This window comes from Epinephelus moara, chromosome 6, assembly GCF_006386435.1.
Source record: "Epinephelus moara isolate mb chromosome 6, YSFRI_EMoa_1.0, whole genome shotgun sequence".
Classification (NCBI taxonomy): domain Eukaryota; kingdom Metazoa; phylum Chordata; class Actinopteri; order Perciformes; family Serranidae; genus Epinephelus; species Epinephelus moara.
Genome location: NC_065511.1, coordinates 6,458,794 through 6,473,565, shown reverse-complemented (window position 1 = coordinate 6,473,565; position 14,772 = coordinate 6,458,794). Strand labels below are relative to the sequence as shown.

Genomic DNA, 14,772 nt, shown 5'->3' with positions numbered 1-14,772 from the left:
TCTTAACATATAACACATATACTGATATTTACACATCTTAACAAATCTCACAAATGTTCCCTTTACCATGACACCAAAAGTATTCAAATAGACCTTGTGGTTGCAGAGATATATTCATTTCATTATGGGTATGCAATTTTCAAGCAGAGGCCTATAAAATAGGCTTAGTTTTGAAAATTAAGTATTTGATGTGACGAAGCCAAGTCATGTTTCTCTTCTTAAACTTAACCTATCGTCGCTGTCCGATGAAAAACACGTATCTCCACTTCTGACGATTTTGACTTTCTATGCGCTTTGATGGACACTTCTGACACCCAGTGGAGATACATGTTGAATAGATGATGTAATAGACGTCTTACCATTGGTCATTTGGATATCCAATGCTAAAGGTTGCTAGGGAATATTATGGACACTCCATGCACTGTAGAAAGTCAAAATCATCAAAAGTGGAGATACGTGTTTTTCATCAGACAGCAACGCTATGTAACTTTATTTCCCAAAACTTAACCTAACACACATAATTTCAGATTAAGTACATAACCCTTTGTTAAGTATGTGACGTGACAAAGCCCAACTGTGATACTTTTGTTAAGCCTAATCTAAATGGTTGGGGTGCTAATGTTTTAGATATCCTACGAAGCATTGTAAAAGGATATGTTGCTGGCTCTTCCCGTTGCCTTTCAATAAATATCTTACTGACTTTATTCCTATCCCCTCGTCTGAGCCTGCACTTGGATCTACAGCCCCACATAACATAACCAAGTGTTTTAGTTGCCTAACCCTAAGCATACTTTAACCTTCACCTAACTATCTCTGACCCCAAGTACAACAGAGATGCCATGCATTGATCTCATTGGAAGTGAGAACTATGAAGTAAAAAACAAAACAAAAACATTGTCACCGAATGTTAACATTCAGCAAGGATTAGCAGAATCATCCAATAGCGACGTAAAAAGTTTGGTAAATCCTTCAAAATTTGGAACTATGGGGCGTTGGTAGCGTAGTGGATAGTGCCGGCGCCCCATTTACGGAGGCATCGCGTTGCTGCAGCGGCCGCGGGTTCGAATCCGGTCAGTCCCTACTCTCTCTCTCTGTCTCCCCATTTCACTCTCTGTCCTGTCAATAAAGGCAAAAAGCCCAGAAAAATAATCTTTAAAAAAATAAATAAATAAATTTGGAACTAGGGAATAACTTTAGTATACCTGTGTAATACTGCCCGGGGAAAGTTTTGTCACTCAGGTTGTAGCTCTCAGACAGTGGACGTAACCAAAGCCAGCAGCAACATCTTTATATTTCCTTTCAGCTAGAGAGTGAACCTGCAGACTCTCTGGCTCTGACGGTTTACAACAGAAAAAAAACAAAAAAAACATCTGTTTTACTGGGTTTTGTGGTTTCTATGAACATGCAACATTTGCAGTGTGGCCTGAGTGTAGGTGGGTTCACCTTCCACTGAACTGCTTTTGCATGAACCTCAAAAATGCAATGGTCATCAAGGTAAAAGAAAAAAGGTTCCAAGACTTTTTTTATTTTCCAACCTGTGCTCGTACAGTGTGTGTGTGTGTGTGTGTGTGTGTGTGTGTGTGTGTGTGTGTGTGTGTGTGTGTGTGTGTGTGTGTGTGTGTGTGACCTGCTCCCTGCTCCCTGCAGTGTGTGGTTTCAGAGTCTTGCAGGTCGTGGAGAGGCTGTGTCCAGGGAGCTGCTGCAGGTCTTGTTAGCACAATGAGCAGCAGTCAGGGACAGTGTTTGTGCAGGTGGAAGCCCCTGCTGTCAGAGCACACATAAATCTGCCAGGGCTGGGAGTCCATGTGTAACCTGCACCTCAGCCAGGACAGACATGTTTACTGCCACAGAACAGCACAGCTACTGACCACACTGTGCCCCAGGTCGGACCAGGGTTAAACTGTTTGCATGAACCTCTGATTAACCTGTTACTCCCTCAAAAAATTAACTAGTCACCAATTGTTTTTCCCTCTTCACTTACTGTGCCATTTCAGTTTACTTCTAATACATTGGTATTAAACTGGCAAACACTGGTTACATTGGTAATTAGAAGAAGGTCTTTTCTTTTAAAGTAACATGTAACTGTATCATTCCTTCTTTATTTATGTTTCCAGAACACATTCTCACTCTGACCTTGCCACATATCGATGTTTAGTCATGCACTTTCCATGTCAAGATATGACGAGCATGGCACCCTGGGTGCATTGGTTGTTGATGCTGTGTCAACTTTAGCCTGTTACATGCATTGTCTGTTTTCAAAATACACTGCTGTTTTCACAGGAAATGTACAGTTTGCATACAGTCTCCAATTGAGGTTTTTTTCCTTCAACAACTAACCCGTGTGGTTAAGTTTCACCTACACACATGGTTGGGTTTAGGCAGCAAAAGCACATGGTTGGGTTTTGAAAAAAAGAACTGGGTTTGGCTTTACAATCTTATGGGAAGAGAACACCGGCCTCCTGGGTGATTAGCAGTGACTGTTGGATCCATCCACCACCCTACTCGGACTTCTGTCCCCTTAACTTATGTTGTTGCTCCACCACGTTTTCCTCTGACACCCCTGGGCGGCGTTTAACAGTAACGGTAACTGGCTGTGTATCATGCTGACGTAAAAGGATGGCCTTTTTCGTCTGTGTCTAATGCCGGAGTCACTAACCAAGTGCAGGTTTTCAGTGACTTTGGAGTGAGACTGGGTTGGTTTCCATGTATTAAGTGATTCACCCAGTCCAGGCTTTGGCTGAGGTGGTGCCTTTAACCAAATCTGTAAATGCTTAAAATTGCCACATAAAAAAATCTCCCCATAATAACTATGGGCCCTGTTCCAAAAAGCAGGTTTAACAAACTCCAGCCCTGAGCTCTGATGTGACAGATGGGAACAGAACAGCTGATCAGAGTCAGTTCAGTCAACTCAGAGTATTTTCAAGTTAAAATTACTGTGGTAGAAATATTGATGAATGCATACTATGACATATATTAAAAAAAAGCAGCAGCAGTGGTGAAAGAGCATGAATTATAATGAGTCAGCACAGTTTTATTTAGCGTAGTCCGCTCTTGACTTGAATTTCTTTAATAGATGACAACCCAATCGGCAGAAAAAGAGGTTGGCATTTTATGTCTCTCAAAGCCAAGGATATGTTTTATTTGTATGCTATTATATTTTTTTTCCTGGCTCAAAATTAGGCGAGTATGGTACCATCCCGATCATGTGTACACACACATGTATACCATGCCTTCAGCTGGCTCAAGGAATAACCTTATGTTATAAGAATCTCTATATGATATGATTACTTTGAACAAAATGGTTCCATGGTGCAAAAAATCACGACAAATATAAGAAGGTTGGTCATAATCAGTGTCCTATTTGTCTAAAAGTTGCTTATGGATTTGTTTTCTGTCAACATAGATTAGTAATCTGCTGTAAATGTTTCAGTGCAGGGAACTGTTTTGATGACTCAACAGGACAATGGCAGCCCAGTCGCCTGAGGAAAATGTTAAAGAAAATGGCATTGTATATTTCTGTGAACCACAAATACATTACATTACACATGTATCATAACATTTCTAAAGTGACGTAGTATATGAGCTGGCTTTTCATCTGAAGGTGGAGGGGATGGTGGCAGCGAGACACCTACCAAGCTGCAGACCAGCAAACAACAAAAACAGTTGTGTTTTGATGAGTCATCACTTTGTTTTCAGCTGCTTTATAGACACAGAACTTGGGTGTTTTTTAACAATCTGTCTCTCTTTTTCCACCGAGGATAGCACTATGAGAAGCAACTGTTTTTTATTAAGACATTGCTGCTTTTCCAGTGGGGACTATGCCACCAAAAGCAGGTATTTTAGGCCAAAACATGATCTTTTTTTTTTTTTAAACATAACTAAGTGTTTTTTGCACCTACACCACACACACGTTGACCACAGCGTTGTTTCACTGTATCTGTGACATAATAATGTAAAGACATTTTTGTGGCTTGCAGAAATGTTCAATGCCATAATTTATTCTGTCAGTTGGGTTGACTTTATCCAGTATACTTGAATGTGAGGGCGGAGATCAATGTTTGAAGAATGACTGATTGAGCATGAAATCAGTAGCACTGAAAGTTCCCGGGGAATAAACTAATATCCAATCAGAATGTTGATCTCCCTCAACATAAATCTCTGCAAACGATCAATATGTACTTTGAGATCAACTGTGTCACTGCAGAAATTAAATGGTATTGGACAGCTCCTTCAGGCTCAGCAAGAGAGAAACTCAGAGTTTGTTGAAGAAAACCTGGTGGTGAGCAGGTCGAGAGTTTTCAGTGAACCAGCTTCTGGAACACATCCCTGCTGTCACAACAGAATTTATTTAGATTTTCCAGAGGAAATGGTAATTTGCTTTAAGTAAAAACATGTCCCACGATCTTTTATAGAGCTCAGTGTTCATCCTGAAGCGGCCTTTAAAGTCCAAATGAATTCAATGTATAAACTTACTTGTGTGGGGGAGCTCACCAGTGTGTAGAGTAGGGATGCACCATGATATCGGCATGTCATCAGTATTCGGCCAATATTTGCTTTAAAACCAGAATCGATCATCAACATGCTTTTTCTGAATGAATATTACATATATTTAAAAAAAAAAATCTATTTCATGTCTCCATCTGCTGTTGGACCATCATGATAAGAGAATACATGCATAATATGATGTTAATTCCACTACAGAAGAGACTTGATGATCACTAAAATTAGGTGGGGAAAAAAGTGGATATATCAAGTTAATAATATTATAATAATAAGTTGTTATGTATTGGCATATCGGATATCGGCAAAAAATCCGATCTCGTGCATCCCTTGTTGATAGGATGATCAGTTTCGGTCATGTCAGTAGATTTTAGTAATGAATTAAGATACAGCTGGGTGTCTACAAAATTAGAGACTGCAGGTGCAACACACCTGCTACTGTTTGACAGCTACAACTATTGTATTTAATCGACTGAATGAATAGACTGATTGAATATCAAGAACTTTATACTTGGTAGACTCAGCCATAACCCAGTCCCAGCTTCTAAGTTTGTGAAGTTTAATGTAGTCGGCCTGGATTCCTTTAAATTGGGGATTACAGCAGTGCTGAGAGTAAATGTCTACGACAATGTTTGACGAAATAATGTGTAGGCTGTAATTACTGAGACACACACTGAAACTGTATTTTTAAACCTATTAGCACAGTTACTGTTCACAGAATGCTTAACTGACCCCTCAAACATCTACTAATGATTGTGTAAAGTGGCGGCTTCTGGGAGCAGTTAAACATTTAACTGTCTGAGTGTCACTGCTGTGCTTTATTGAGGGAAAAGGTTTAATGAGTGTTTCCATTATTTAGTTACCACTAAGCCTTAGGGGAATAACTTGTGTGTGTGTTTGTGTGTGTGTGTGTGTGTGTGTGTGTGTTCTGGTATATCTGCCCTTGTGAGGAGTAGTTTGAGTTTGACCTTAAGAAGGTTTTGATGATCCACACACCTAGCAGGGTTAAATTTGACTTAAAGGGATAGTGCACCCAAAAATGAAAATTCAGCCATTATCTACTCACCCATATGCTGAGGGAGGCTCAGGTGAAGTTTTAGAGTCCTCACAACACTTGCGGAGATCCAAGGGGAGAGTGGGTAGCAACACAGCTCCACCTAATGCAGGCTGACAGTGCCCCAGATTCAAACGTCCAAAAACACATAATTGAAACCACAAAATATCTCCATACTGCTCGTCCATAGTGATCCAAGTGTCCTGAAGCTCCGACATAAAAAGTTGTTTGAAAAATGTCATTTGAACTCTGTTTTTAGCCTCACTGTAGCCTGTAGCTCTGACTGCCTCTCTGTGCACCGCGCTCACGTGTGTGCGCTTGCGCGAGACTGTGAGACATGGGCACCGCCTTCATGTGTGTTCACGTGCTTTCGCTGGTCTCGCGCACACTGTGCACTAATTTTGGAAGGTTATCTTGTGGTTGACTTTTCCGCAAGTGATGAGAACACAGACATCTGAATCCTTCATGTATGTGTCTTCCATTGCTCCGATCCTACTTGCTTGTGTTAAAGGGATAGTGCACCCAAAAATGAAAATTCAGCCATTATCTAGAGCAGCACACTTGGATCACTATGGATGAGCAGTATGGAGGTACTCTGTGGATTCAATTTTGTGTTCTTGGACGTTAGTCTGGGGCACCGTCTGCCATTAGGTGTGCTAGCCGCTCCCCCCGCTGATCTCCGCAAGGGATGTGAGGACTCTAAAACTTCACCAGGGCCTCCGTCAGCATATGGGTGAGTAGATAATGGCTGAATTTTCATTTTTGGGTGCACTATCCCTTTAAAGCCAAAAAATGTTGGCGGCAAACACCGCACGTCAAAAAATACACCGCAAATATTTCCAATATACTGTACAAGCCCATACTGGCAGCGGTTAGACGTGTGTCAGTCCTAGTTCCAGTCACACCACCCCCTGGCATTAAATGCATTTTCCCCCCACTCGCTCTATGCTTGTACATGCTGGCTTCTGTAGCAGCTCCTCTTCTCTGCTCTTGTGGCAGCTCGACTCCTCTCCTCATCATGGATGCATGAAGAGAATGCTGTTGCTGTCTTGTGTGACAATGACTGGATGACAAGAGACTCATTGTTGAGGTTGAGAAATATTCCGAGCTAAGTGACCCACAATCAATCAATCAATCAATCAATCAAGCAATCAATCAATTAATTTTATTTATAAAGCCCAATATCACAAATCACAATTTGCCTCACAGGGCTTTACAGCATACAACATCCCTCTGTCCTTTAGACCCTCACAGCGGATAAGGAAAAAACCTTTAACGGGGGAAAAAAAACCGGTAGAAACCTCAGGAAGAGCAACTGAGGAGGGATCCCCCATCCCTGACATGCAATAGATGACATACAGAACAGATCAACATAATACATTAACGGTAATCTGTATGACACAATGAGACAGAAGGGGAGAGAGAGAGAGAGATGCAGGACAGACGATAATGTTAATAGCTTACAACAACATTAATTTAAGTAATAATATTATAATAATAATAACAACTATTGTGGTACAATATGTTGTAAGTATATATTAATATATGATAGTATGACAATAACCATATGTGTATAATAACAGTAGAAGTATGACTAATGATAACAGCAGCAGGATCATTATAAAGACAATGGCCACAAAGATATTGCCCGGCGAGTCATAGCTCTGGAGATTGGCTCTTTGGGTGAGAAATCAACTTTAATTAGGGGCTGTCCACACATGATTTTAAGCTAATGCAGAGGTGGAAGAGTTACAGATCTTTCAGGAAAAGTAGTAATAACTTTGTGTGGTCGTCTATTAACAGGCTGCAGTGCAATGCATCCAGTGTGTGCTAGAGGCTAGCACTTAACGCACATCACATGATGCAGGGCGGTGGCGCCAGTAACTCTTCAGCTAGAGAGTGACATACTGATGTCACGTGTTATTTGCAGGACATGTTCAAGTTCTAATGTCCCCAAAAAAGTTTTCATTTAGGTCTACTATTTTTATTGTTTACATTACTGTCTTTTATTTATTATGGTTTTATTGACTGAAAAAATATATTTTGGAATTCTGTTTCTGAATTACTGTCATTGCCAGAGAGCCAACTGATAGAGGCCAAGACAGAGAAGAGAAGTAGGAAGAGGAGAGAGAAAGAGAGAGAGCAATAGGCTGACTGATGATGTCATGTTATTAGAGGAGATGTTCAAATGTCATGGGAAAAAAGCAAGTTTTAATTTAAGTCTGTTGTTTTATAATAAAAACAGGCAAAAAATGTTCAGTTGAACTGACATCTGTTTGGCTGACAGTTTTTCTGATCACTGAGATAACGCTGATTTGACATAAAGTCAAGTAGCTTTGCAGGTAGTGAGCTACTTTGGCATTTTCTCATTGCTTAGCTTGCTACATTTCTCTGGGGATAGCTTCAATGTAGTGAAACTTTATTTTGATGTAGAGTAACTGCTGGTTTAGCTCACTACATGTTCCAAATAATTTGTCCAACACTAGGTAGGAGGAGAAGGTGTGGATTACTGACACATTACTAAGATTAGTTGCTCACAGATGTTCCTACAAGTATCTATTCCTGGTAAGAGCTGTATGTGGGCTGATTGTGTATGGTGGAGTGAAAGGACAGAGTGGCTGCTTGGCTTGTCCCCATGAGAACCACCTGCTTCAGAGGATGTTAAAGTGTAATCCAGCCTGCCTCTCCACAGCCTCACAAAGAAAGCAGTGTGGAGTAATCTCCAGTGCCTAATCTCTAACCTTAATCACTGTGACACTGTGGAGAGAAAAAAAAGGCCACAGTCTTTTTGAACAAGCACCGCCAAATGGTGTGTGCAATTAATCTCTAATTCAGCTGCACAAAACAGCCAATTTGTATGTTAAAGAAGGATGTAGGAGGAGGTAGAAAGGGCCAGTTGTAGTTGGACATTAAGGTCGGGACGTATGTGGTCTCCTTCAACAGCAATCTGCTGCCTGGTGAATAGTGGTGTTTTGATGGTGTGCCATGCGGCGGGACATAGAGGGGATAGAAGGCCCTTTGGAGGTTTTTGATAGAGGCGCAGGGGCAGACAGAGCAGGGAGGAGGCTGAGAGTGTGGGATGGGTACATGTAGAGGTCAGAGGTCAGAGTGAGGCATGAGGCATGATGGTTTCCCCTTTGTTCCCCATTATCTCCTTAAACACACAACTTGTTCTGGTACACTGCTGTTACACACTCTGCCATGGTGGTCTCAACTGCAGACAGATGGCCAAGAGCCCTTACTGTGGTTCAATCACATACACATCTTTTCTTCTCTGAAATGTGTAACAACATGGTATACATGAAGTTAATCACCAGACTTACTGCTTAATTGTAGAATAAACTGTCATTCTGGACAAATGCTGGATTTTGGCCCAGGAGGCATTTCGGCCCATCCTCCTGTTTGATTTTGAAATAGTTGATAAAAAGAATGATTCTGTGCTGTGTTATAGTAGATAGTAAAAGTTTTAACTGGTGTCCAGAGTTGACCTCACATTTAGATGTGGCCACTTATCTGCAACTAAGTACATTTGTGCAAGTACTGTACATAAAAATCCAGTGTGTAGGATTTAGAGGCATCTATTGACAGAAATGGAGTTAATTGTTTAACTTAGGTTCAGGAGCTGGACCACGCCTCAACCACTCCTCTAATCACCTGACTAATGTGTATATATACCAGCACGGCTCTACCACAGGCCTGTCAGATCTCTCGAACGTTGACGACCCTACATATCTCAGCAAGTGTGTTTTTTCGTGTACTCACCAAGATGGATCATGTGCTGCAAGTCAACCCGTCCGGGTCCGACTCCGACGACTTGTGCGACTCCCTGTTCGCACCAGGTGATCCTCTGACTCTGTCTCAGCAGTCTCAGCAGTCTCAGGTCGTATCACCCCTTGTGCCCGCTCCCTCTGATGCAGATATGTCACGCGCAATATCTGCCTTCTTCTCCTCCCTGTCTCGCAGGCCTCCACTCTCACCCCATGCACACACATCCTCCATCCCCACATCCCTTTCCTCTACCCTCCCTTCCAACTATCCTGTTCCGGCTGGCATCGCAGCCCAGGAGCCCCGTCCTGCAGCACAAGGAGCTCATCGCAGCCCAGGAGCCCCGTCCTGCAGCACAAGGAGCTCCTCCAGCTGGTGTTTCACTGCCTTCCACTCTCTTTCCAACATGTCTCTCCTTACCCCTTCCCTACCCCCACCCTACCCCCTCCCTTCCCCAACACCCTAATGTTTTTTCCTCAGCTGCCGTCTACACTCTTGCCACAGCCACACCACCAGCTCCGCCAGCCTCTGCCATTCACCACCCCTCACCCATCTCGCACTCACTGCGCCAGCAAATATTGTCCGGTAATTATGTAGACCTAGCCCAGCTCATTCAGCCATCCTTTTTCGACAGTAGTCAACCCAGGGAACTGCAGACTGTCCTCGGTCCAGTTCCATTAAAGCAGTCATTGCCAGCCAGGTCTAAAGACTTAACTCCTGTTGAGTTTGCTCTAGCTTTCTCCCTCTTTTGCGACGTCATCTGCTCTGCTTTTCCTTACCGTCGATCAGAGCTGGACAACTATCTGTCCATCGTGTTGGACATGGCTTTGCGTTTTGGGGGGGCGGGATTTTATACCAACCACGTCCACTTTGCTGCACAAGCAGCCGGCCAGTTGCAGCAGCAAAATCAGGGGACGTACCTGGGGGTCCTCGATTCTGAAATATACTGCCGCATTTTCGCAGCTCGTTCCTCCCTCTTCTGCGACTTATGCGGCGCCCCCTCTCACCCGGCCTCTGCATGCACTATCATGGCTCCTCCACCGCACTCCTGCCCCACCACTCCACGCAATGCCCCGATCTTCGACCGTCTGTCTTCCGCTGCACCTCTTCCTCCTGTCATCCCCAGAGCCAAGGACACACGTCCCACTGTCAACGTGCCGGTGTCAAAGGGCGTCGACAAGTGAGGACGGCCGATCCTCTATCAGGGCGGCAGGATGGTGTGCAATAATTTCAATCAGTGGGGTTGCAACTCGTCCGGCTGCCGCCTCCTGCACGTCTGCTCCTTCTGCGGGGGCGCTCACGCCAGGACCACCTGCCCCCACAATCCCACCAACACAGCAGCATGACTAGAACGTCACCTCGGCACGCCCATCAAGGTATGTGCACTCGCTGCTGCTCTCAGTGATCACCCTGATAAGCAGTTTGTCAATTTTCTCATCTCTGGCTTCACTCACGGTTTTCACCCTGGCATGGAGGTGCTTCCCAGTTCTTCCCACACGTGTCACAATCTTCAATCCGCTCTCACTGAGCCCGACACTGTCGACACGTTACTGGCAAAAGAGGTCACTGAGGGATTTATGATAGGCCCTTTCAACCATCCTCCTTTCTCTGTATTAGTCCCATCGGTGTCGCCACACGCAAATACTCGGGGAAAAAGAGGCTGATCATAGACCTGTCTTCCCTACACGGCTCTGACATCCCGAGCATCAACAGCCTTATTCCTAGCCCGGATTTCTCTATGCAGTACGCCACCATTGACCACGCCATGGCACTGATTCGTCTGGCGGGACACGGAGCATGGCTGTCTAAGGCTGATATCACCAGCGCATTCAAGGTCTTGCCCATTCACCCTGACTTCTGGTGCTACTTTGGTGTCTGCTGGAAGGGGGCTTACTACTTCTCCGTGCGTCTCACTTTCGGCTGCAAGAGCAGTCCCAAAATCTTTGACTCTTTATCCGAGGCTCTATGCTGGATCCTCTCCAACAATTACAGGCTCCCCTACGTGCTTCATCTCCTTGACGATTTTCTTGTCGTGACTCCTTCGTCCTCACCTCCTCGCCACAGTCTTACTACACTTACATCCGCATTTTCCGACCTCGGCGTCCCTCTGTCTGAAGAAAAAACTTCAGGACCTGGCACGTCCATCGAGTTTCTGGGCATCACTCTGGACTCACTCTCATTCCAGGCTTCACTGCCCTTGGAGAAAGTGCAGCGCATCTCGCTGCTCTTGTCTAATTATCTCCTGACAGACAGGTGCACCAAACGCCAGCTGCTCGCTCTCCTCGGGCACCTCAATTATGCCATCCGCATAATTCCACAGGCAAAATCTTTTCTTTCTCAACTGCTGACCAATGGCATCTCATTCTTCTACGATGACTTCATCACCCATCCCGCGGACATTCAACTGTACACGGACGCGGCTCCCTCTGTGGGTTTCGGCGGGTATTACGGGGGGAGGTGGTTTGCTGCTGCTTGGCCCTCTGAGTTCGAGTCCCTCGACGTAGAGTCACGCTCTCCCTCGTCTGCTCTGTACGAGCTGTACCCCGTGATCATCGCCACTCTAATTTGGGGGCACGAATGGTCCAAAAAATGCATCACTATTCACTCTGACAACACAGCAGTAGTAGATATAATCAATAAAGGCCGTTCCCATTCCCCAGCCATCATGCCATTCACCCGCAGACTCACTCTCATCTCCGCTCAGCATCAATTCAACCTCCGTGCATCTCACATTCCCGGTCACCACAACGCCATCGCTGACTCACTCTCCCGCTTCTCTTTCCAGAAATTCAGATGCTTGGCTCCAGACTCAGATGTCCATCCCACACCAATCCCACCGTTTTCAGCGACCATATTCGATTAAATCCACATCTGGCGAATCTCACTCGCACCTCCCAAGAAACCATCCTTAACAGTTTAGCACCTAGCACGCTATCTGCTTACCTCACTGGCTGGAATTCTTTCAAGAATTACCACGCCACTTATCGTCTACCATTTCCCTCTCTGGACGCCATGTCTATGTGCACTTCATCACACACTGTCATACTGTAACAAAGATCCGGGCCTCCAGCATACAAACATATCTGGCTGGTATCAATTTATTCCATAAATTATCCACCGGCCTCCCTTGTCAGTCAATCTCACACTCCCACGTCACCATGCTAATCAAAGGCTTACGAAAGCACGAACCAGCGCTGACAGCCAGACGCCTTCCTCTCACCTCCGATCTGCTCTGCCGCTGCATACGCACTCTGCGCTCCGGTTACATTTCTCCCACAGTCGACTTAACACTGGAATCAATGTTTCTACTTGCCTTCTTCGGATTCCTGAGGTGCTCTGAATTCGCTCCAACATCATCTGTCTATGGATCCTTCCCGTCATCCCAGTCTGTCCGACATCACCACTCACACTTCCGACTCGCTCATATTCACACTCCGCAGGAGTAAAACTGATCAGTTAGGAGTATCCTTTCCCATCTACATCTTTCGCCTCAACTCCTTTCTCAGCCCACACGAGCCACTGACCAGATACATCCACACAAGATCCCCTCTTCCTCACCGAAACAGGGAGGATGGCCACCCGTTTCTGGTTCCAGAAACACTTCCATAATATCCTCCGTCTCTCCGGAATTTCATCTGATCATTACTCTTGCCATTTGTTCCGCATCGGCACTGCCTCCTCAGCCGCCAGATCAGGAATTTCAGACCAAGTCATTCAGATCCTCGGCCACTGGTCTTCACAAGCATATCAAACCTACATCCACAATAACCTCAATGATCTCCGTCTAGCACACGACAGACTAAGCCTCACTTAATCAGACTCTTTTGGGGGCTTCCTAACAGCACGGGCTCATCAGGACACGAGACGGAACCCCACACTGAGTCTCTTCGCCCACATCTACACCTCACCCTCCGATGACGTCATCTCCATCCCGTTCATTCACCTGCAAATCTGCACTCCCCCATTCATCACCACCCCATTCATAACCATTTCTCTGACAATCACATCTTTATTAAATCTTTAAACTGCATATCGTTGTGGCGTGGTCCTTGCTAGTGAAAATATAATATTAATGTTTTTATTAGTTTATGATTACCTCAAAATAAGAATCATGGTGGTTCAGTTACCTTAAAATGAACTGTTTATATCCACATACAGAGTGGGTCCTCTTCCACAGAGTCCGCTTTGTTGTTTCTACAGTAGCCTAGAACAGACAAATCAAACATGCTAAACAGGGCCATTTGTGTATTAGTGTGGTCATCGTAGTTTTCCTACATGCTTGGCACATGGAAGAAATTCCACTTGGTTGCAATCTGTAACCTCACCGCTGGATGTCATTAAATCCTACACTCATTCATGAAATGTTCGTAAATCTGTGAGTAGATGTGCACATAAAAAATGTTGCTACTAAAAACCTACACAACATTCAGGAACGCTGCAGAAAACTTGGATTTGATCGAAGGCAGGTGTGTATGTTCATGAATGCCAATCAATCATAAATTGACAGCATGCTCCCACTAGTCAGCAATTAGCATACATCCCCTTCCATGAATAGCCACTGACCACCGTATACAGAGGTGATAATTACTATGGACAGGTGCATCCTGTTGAGCTGTGAACATGGAGAAAACAAAGAGAGACAGAGAAAGAAAAACGTTTCCAACACTCAGATTGAAGTTATTTTTGGTGAAGTGAGCTGGAGACAATCATTTTTATTTTCCTCTGTTAGTTGTGGTGTGACAGGGACAGGTAAATCAAAGACCTGGAAGGAGGTAACGGGTGCCATTGTTAACTCCAAGTCCTCTGTTGTGAGAAAACGAGACGTTAAACAAAAATGGTTCAATATGAAACTTGATGCAAAAAATGTATAAGTACACACAAAAAACACAACAGTCCTCCTAGTCACAGCTGCAGATGAGCGCATTGCTTGTAACATCAGAGAGACCTCTTTGTTAGGAGAGACAACGACATGCGTCCACTGGCATAGTCAACAGCAAACTCAGAAGGCACGATGATTGACATATTAAGTGTTAAAAAAAACTGTACATTCTAACAGCCATCAATGATAGCTCAGTGTTTGGGTAGTGACGTGGGTCTCACAGTCTCGCCACTCAAACAGAAGATACTTGTGGAGTTCTCTCTTCTGATTGGATCAGATGGAAACAGGATGCCAGAAATGTAGAAATACGTCAAGTCAATTTAGATAACTCATTCACAATTTTAAGAAACCTAATCCGAAGCTTAAATCTACTAACTGCCAATTTAGTTAGCTAAATGTGTTATATTGCTAATCTCTTGTCATCTTTTTACTTACATGATTCAAAGGCATCTGCATATTGGGAAGATAGAGCACAATACAAATTATAATTGTAATTTCTAATACTGACAAACATTATTTATGTACACAAGCACTATGAGCTTCTGACTATGAGCAGTCAGAAGCAGGTGTAGAC

General features: G+C 44.1%; 1 protein-coding gene across 1 annotated transcript; it reads left to right on the top strand.

Moving 5' to 3' along the window:
• Nucleotides 1–9,320: 9,320 nt before the first annotated feature.
• On the top strand, nt 9,321–12,182 carry LOC126391655 (uncharacterized). Its single transcript, XM_050046547.1, has 3 exons — nt 9,321–9,393; nt 9,518–10,499; nt 10,937–12,182. Exons 1-3 carry the CDS (start codon nt 9,321–9,323, stop codon nt 12,180–12,182), a joined length of 2,301 nt encoding a protein of 766 aa, XP_049902504.1.
• The last annotated feature ends 2,590 nt before the right edge of the window (nt 12,183–14,772 follow it).

Bases quoted from the DNA above. Each gene is read 5' to 3' on its own strand.
- LOC126391655 (XM_050046547.1), top strand. From the start codon at position 9,321: ATGGATCATGTGCTGCAAGTCAACCCGTCCGGGTCCGACTCCGACGAC. The intron at 9,394-9,517 runs GTGATCCTCTGA...CCTGTCTCGCAG, and splicing joins CGACTCCCTGTTCGCACCAG to GCCTCCACTCTCACCCCATG. The intron at 10,500-10,936 runs GTGAGGACGGCC...TCTCTGTATTAG, and splicing joins GTGTCAAAGGGCGTCGACAA to TCCCATCGGTGTCGCCACAC.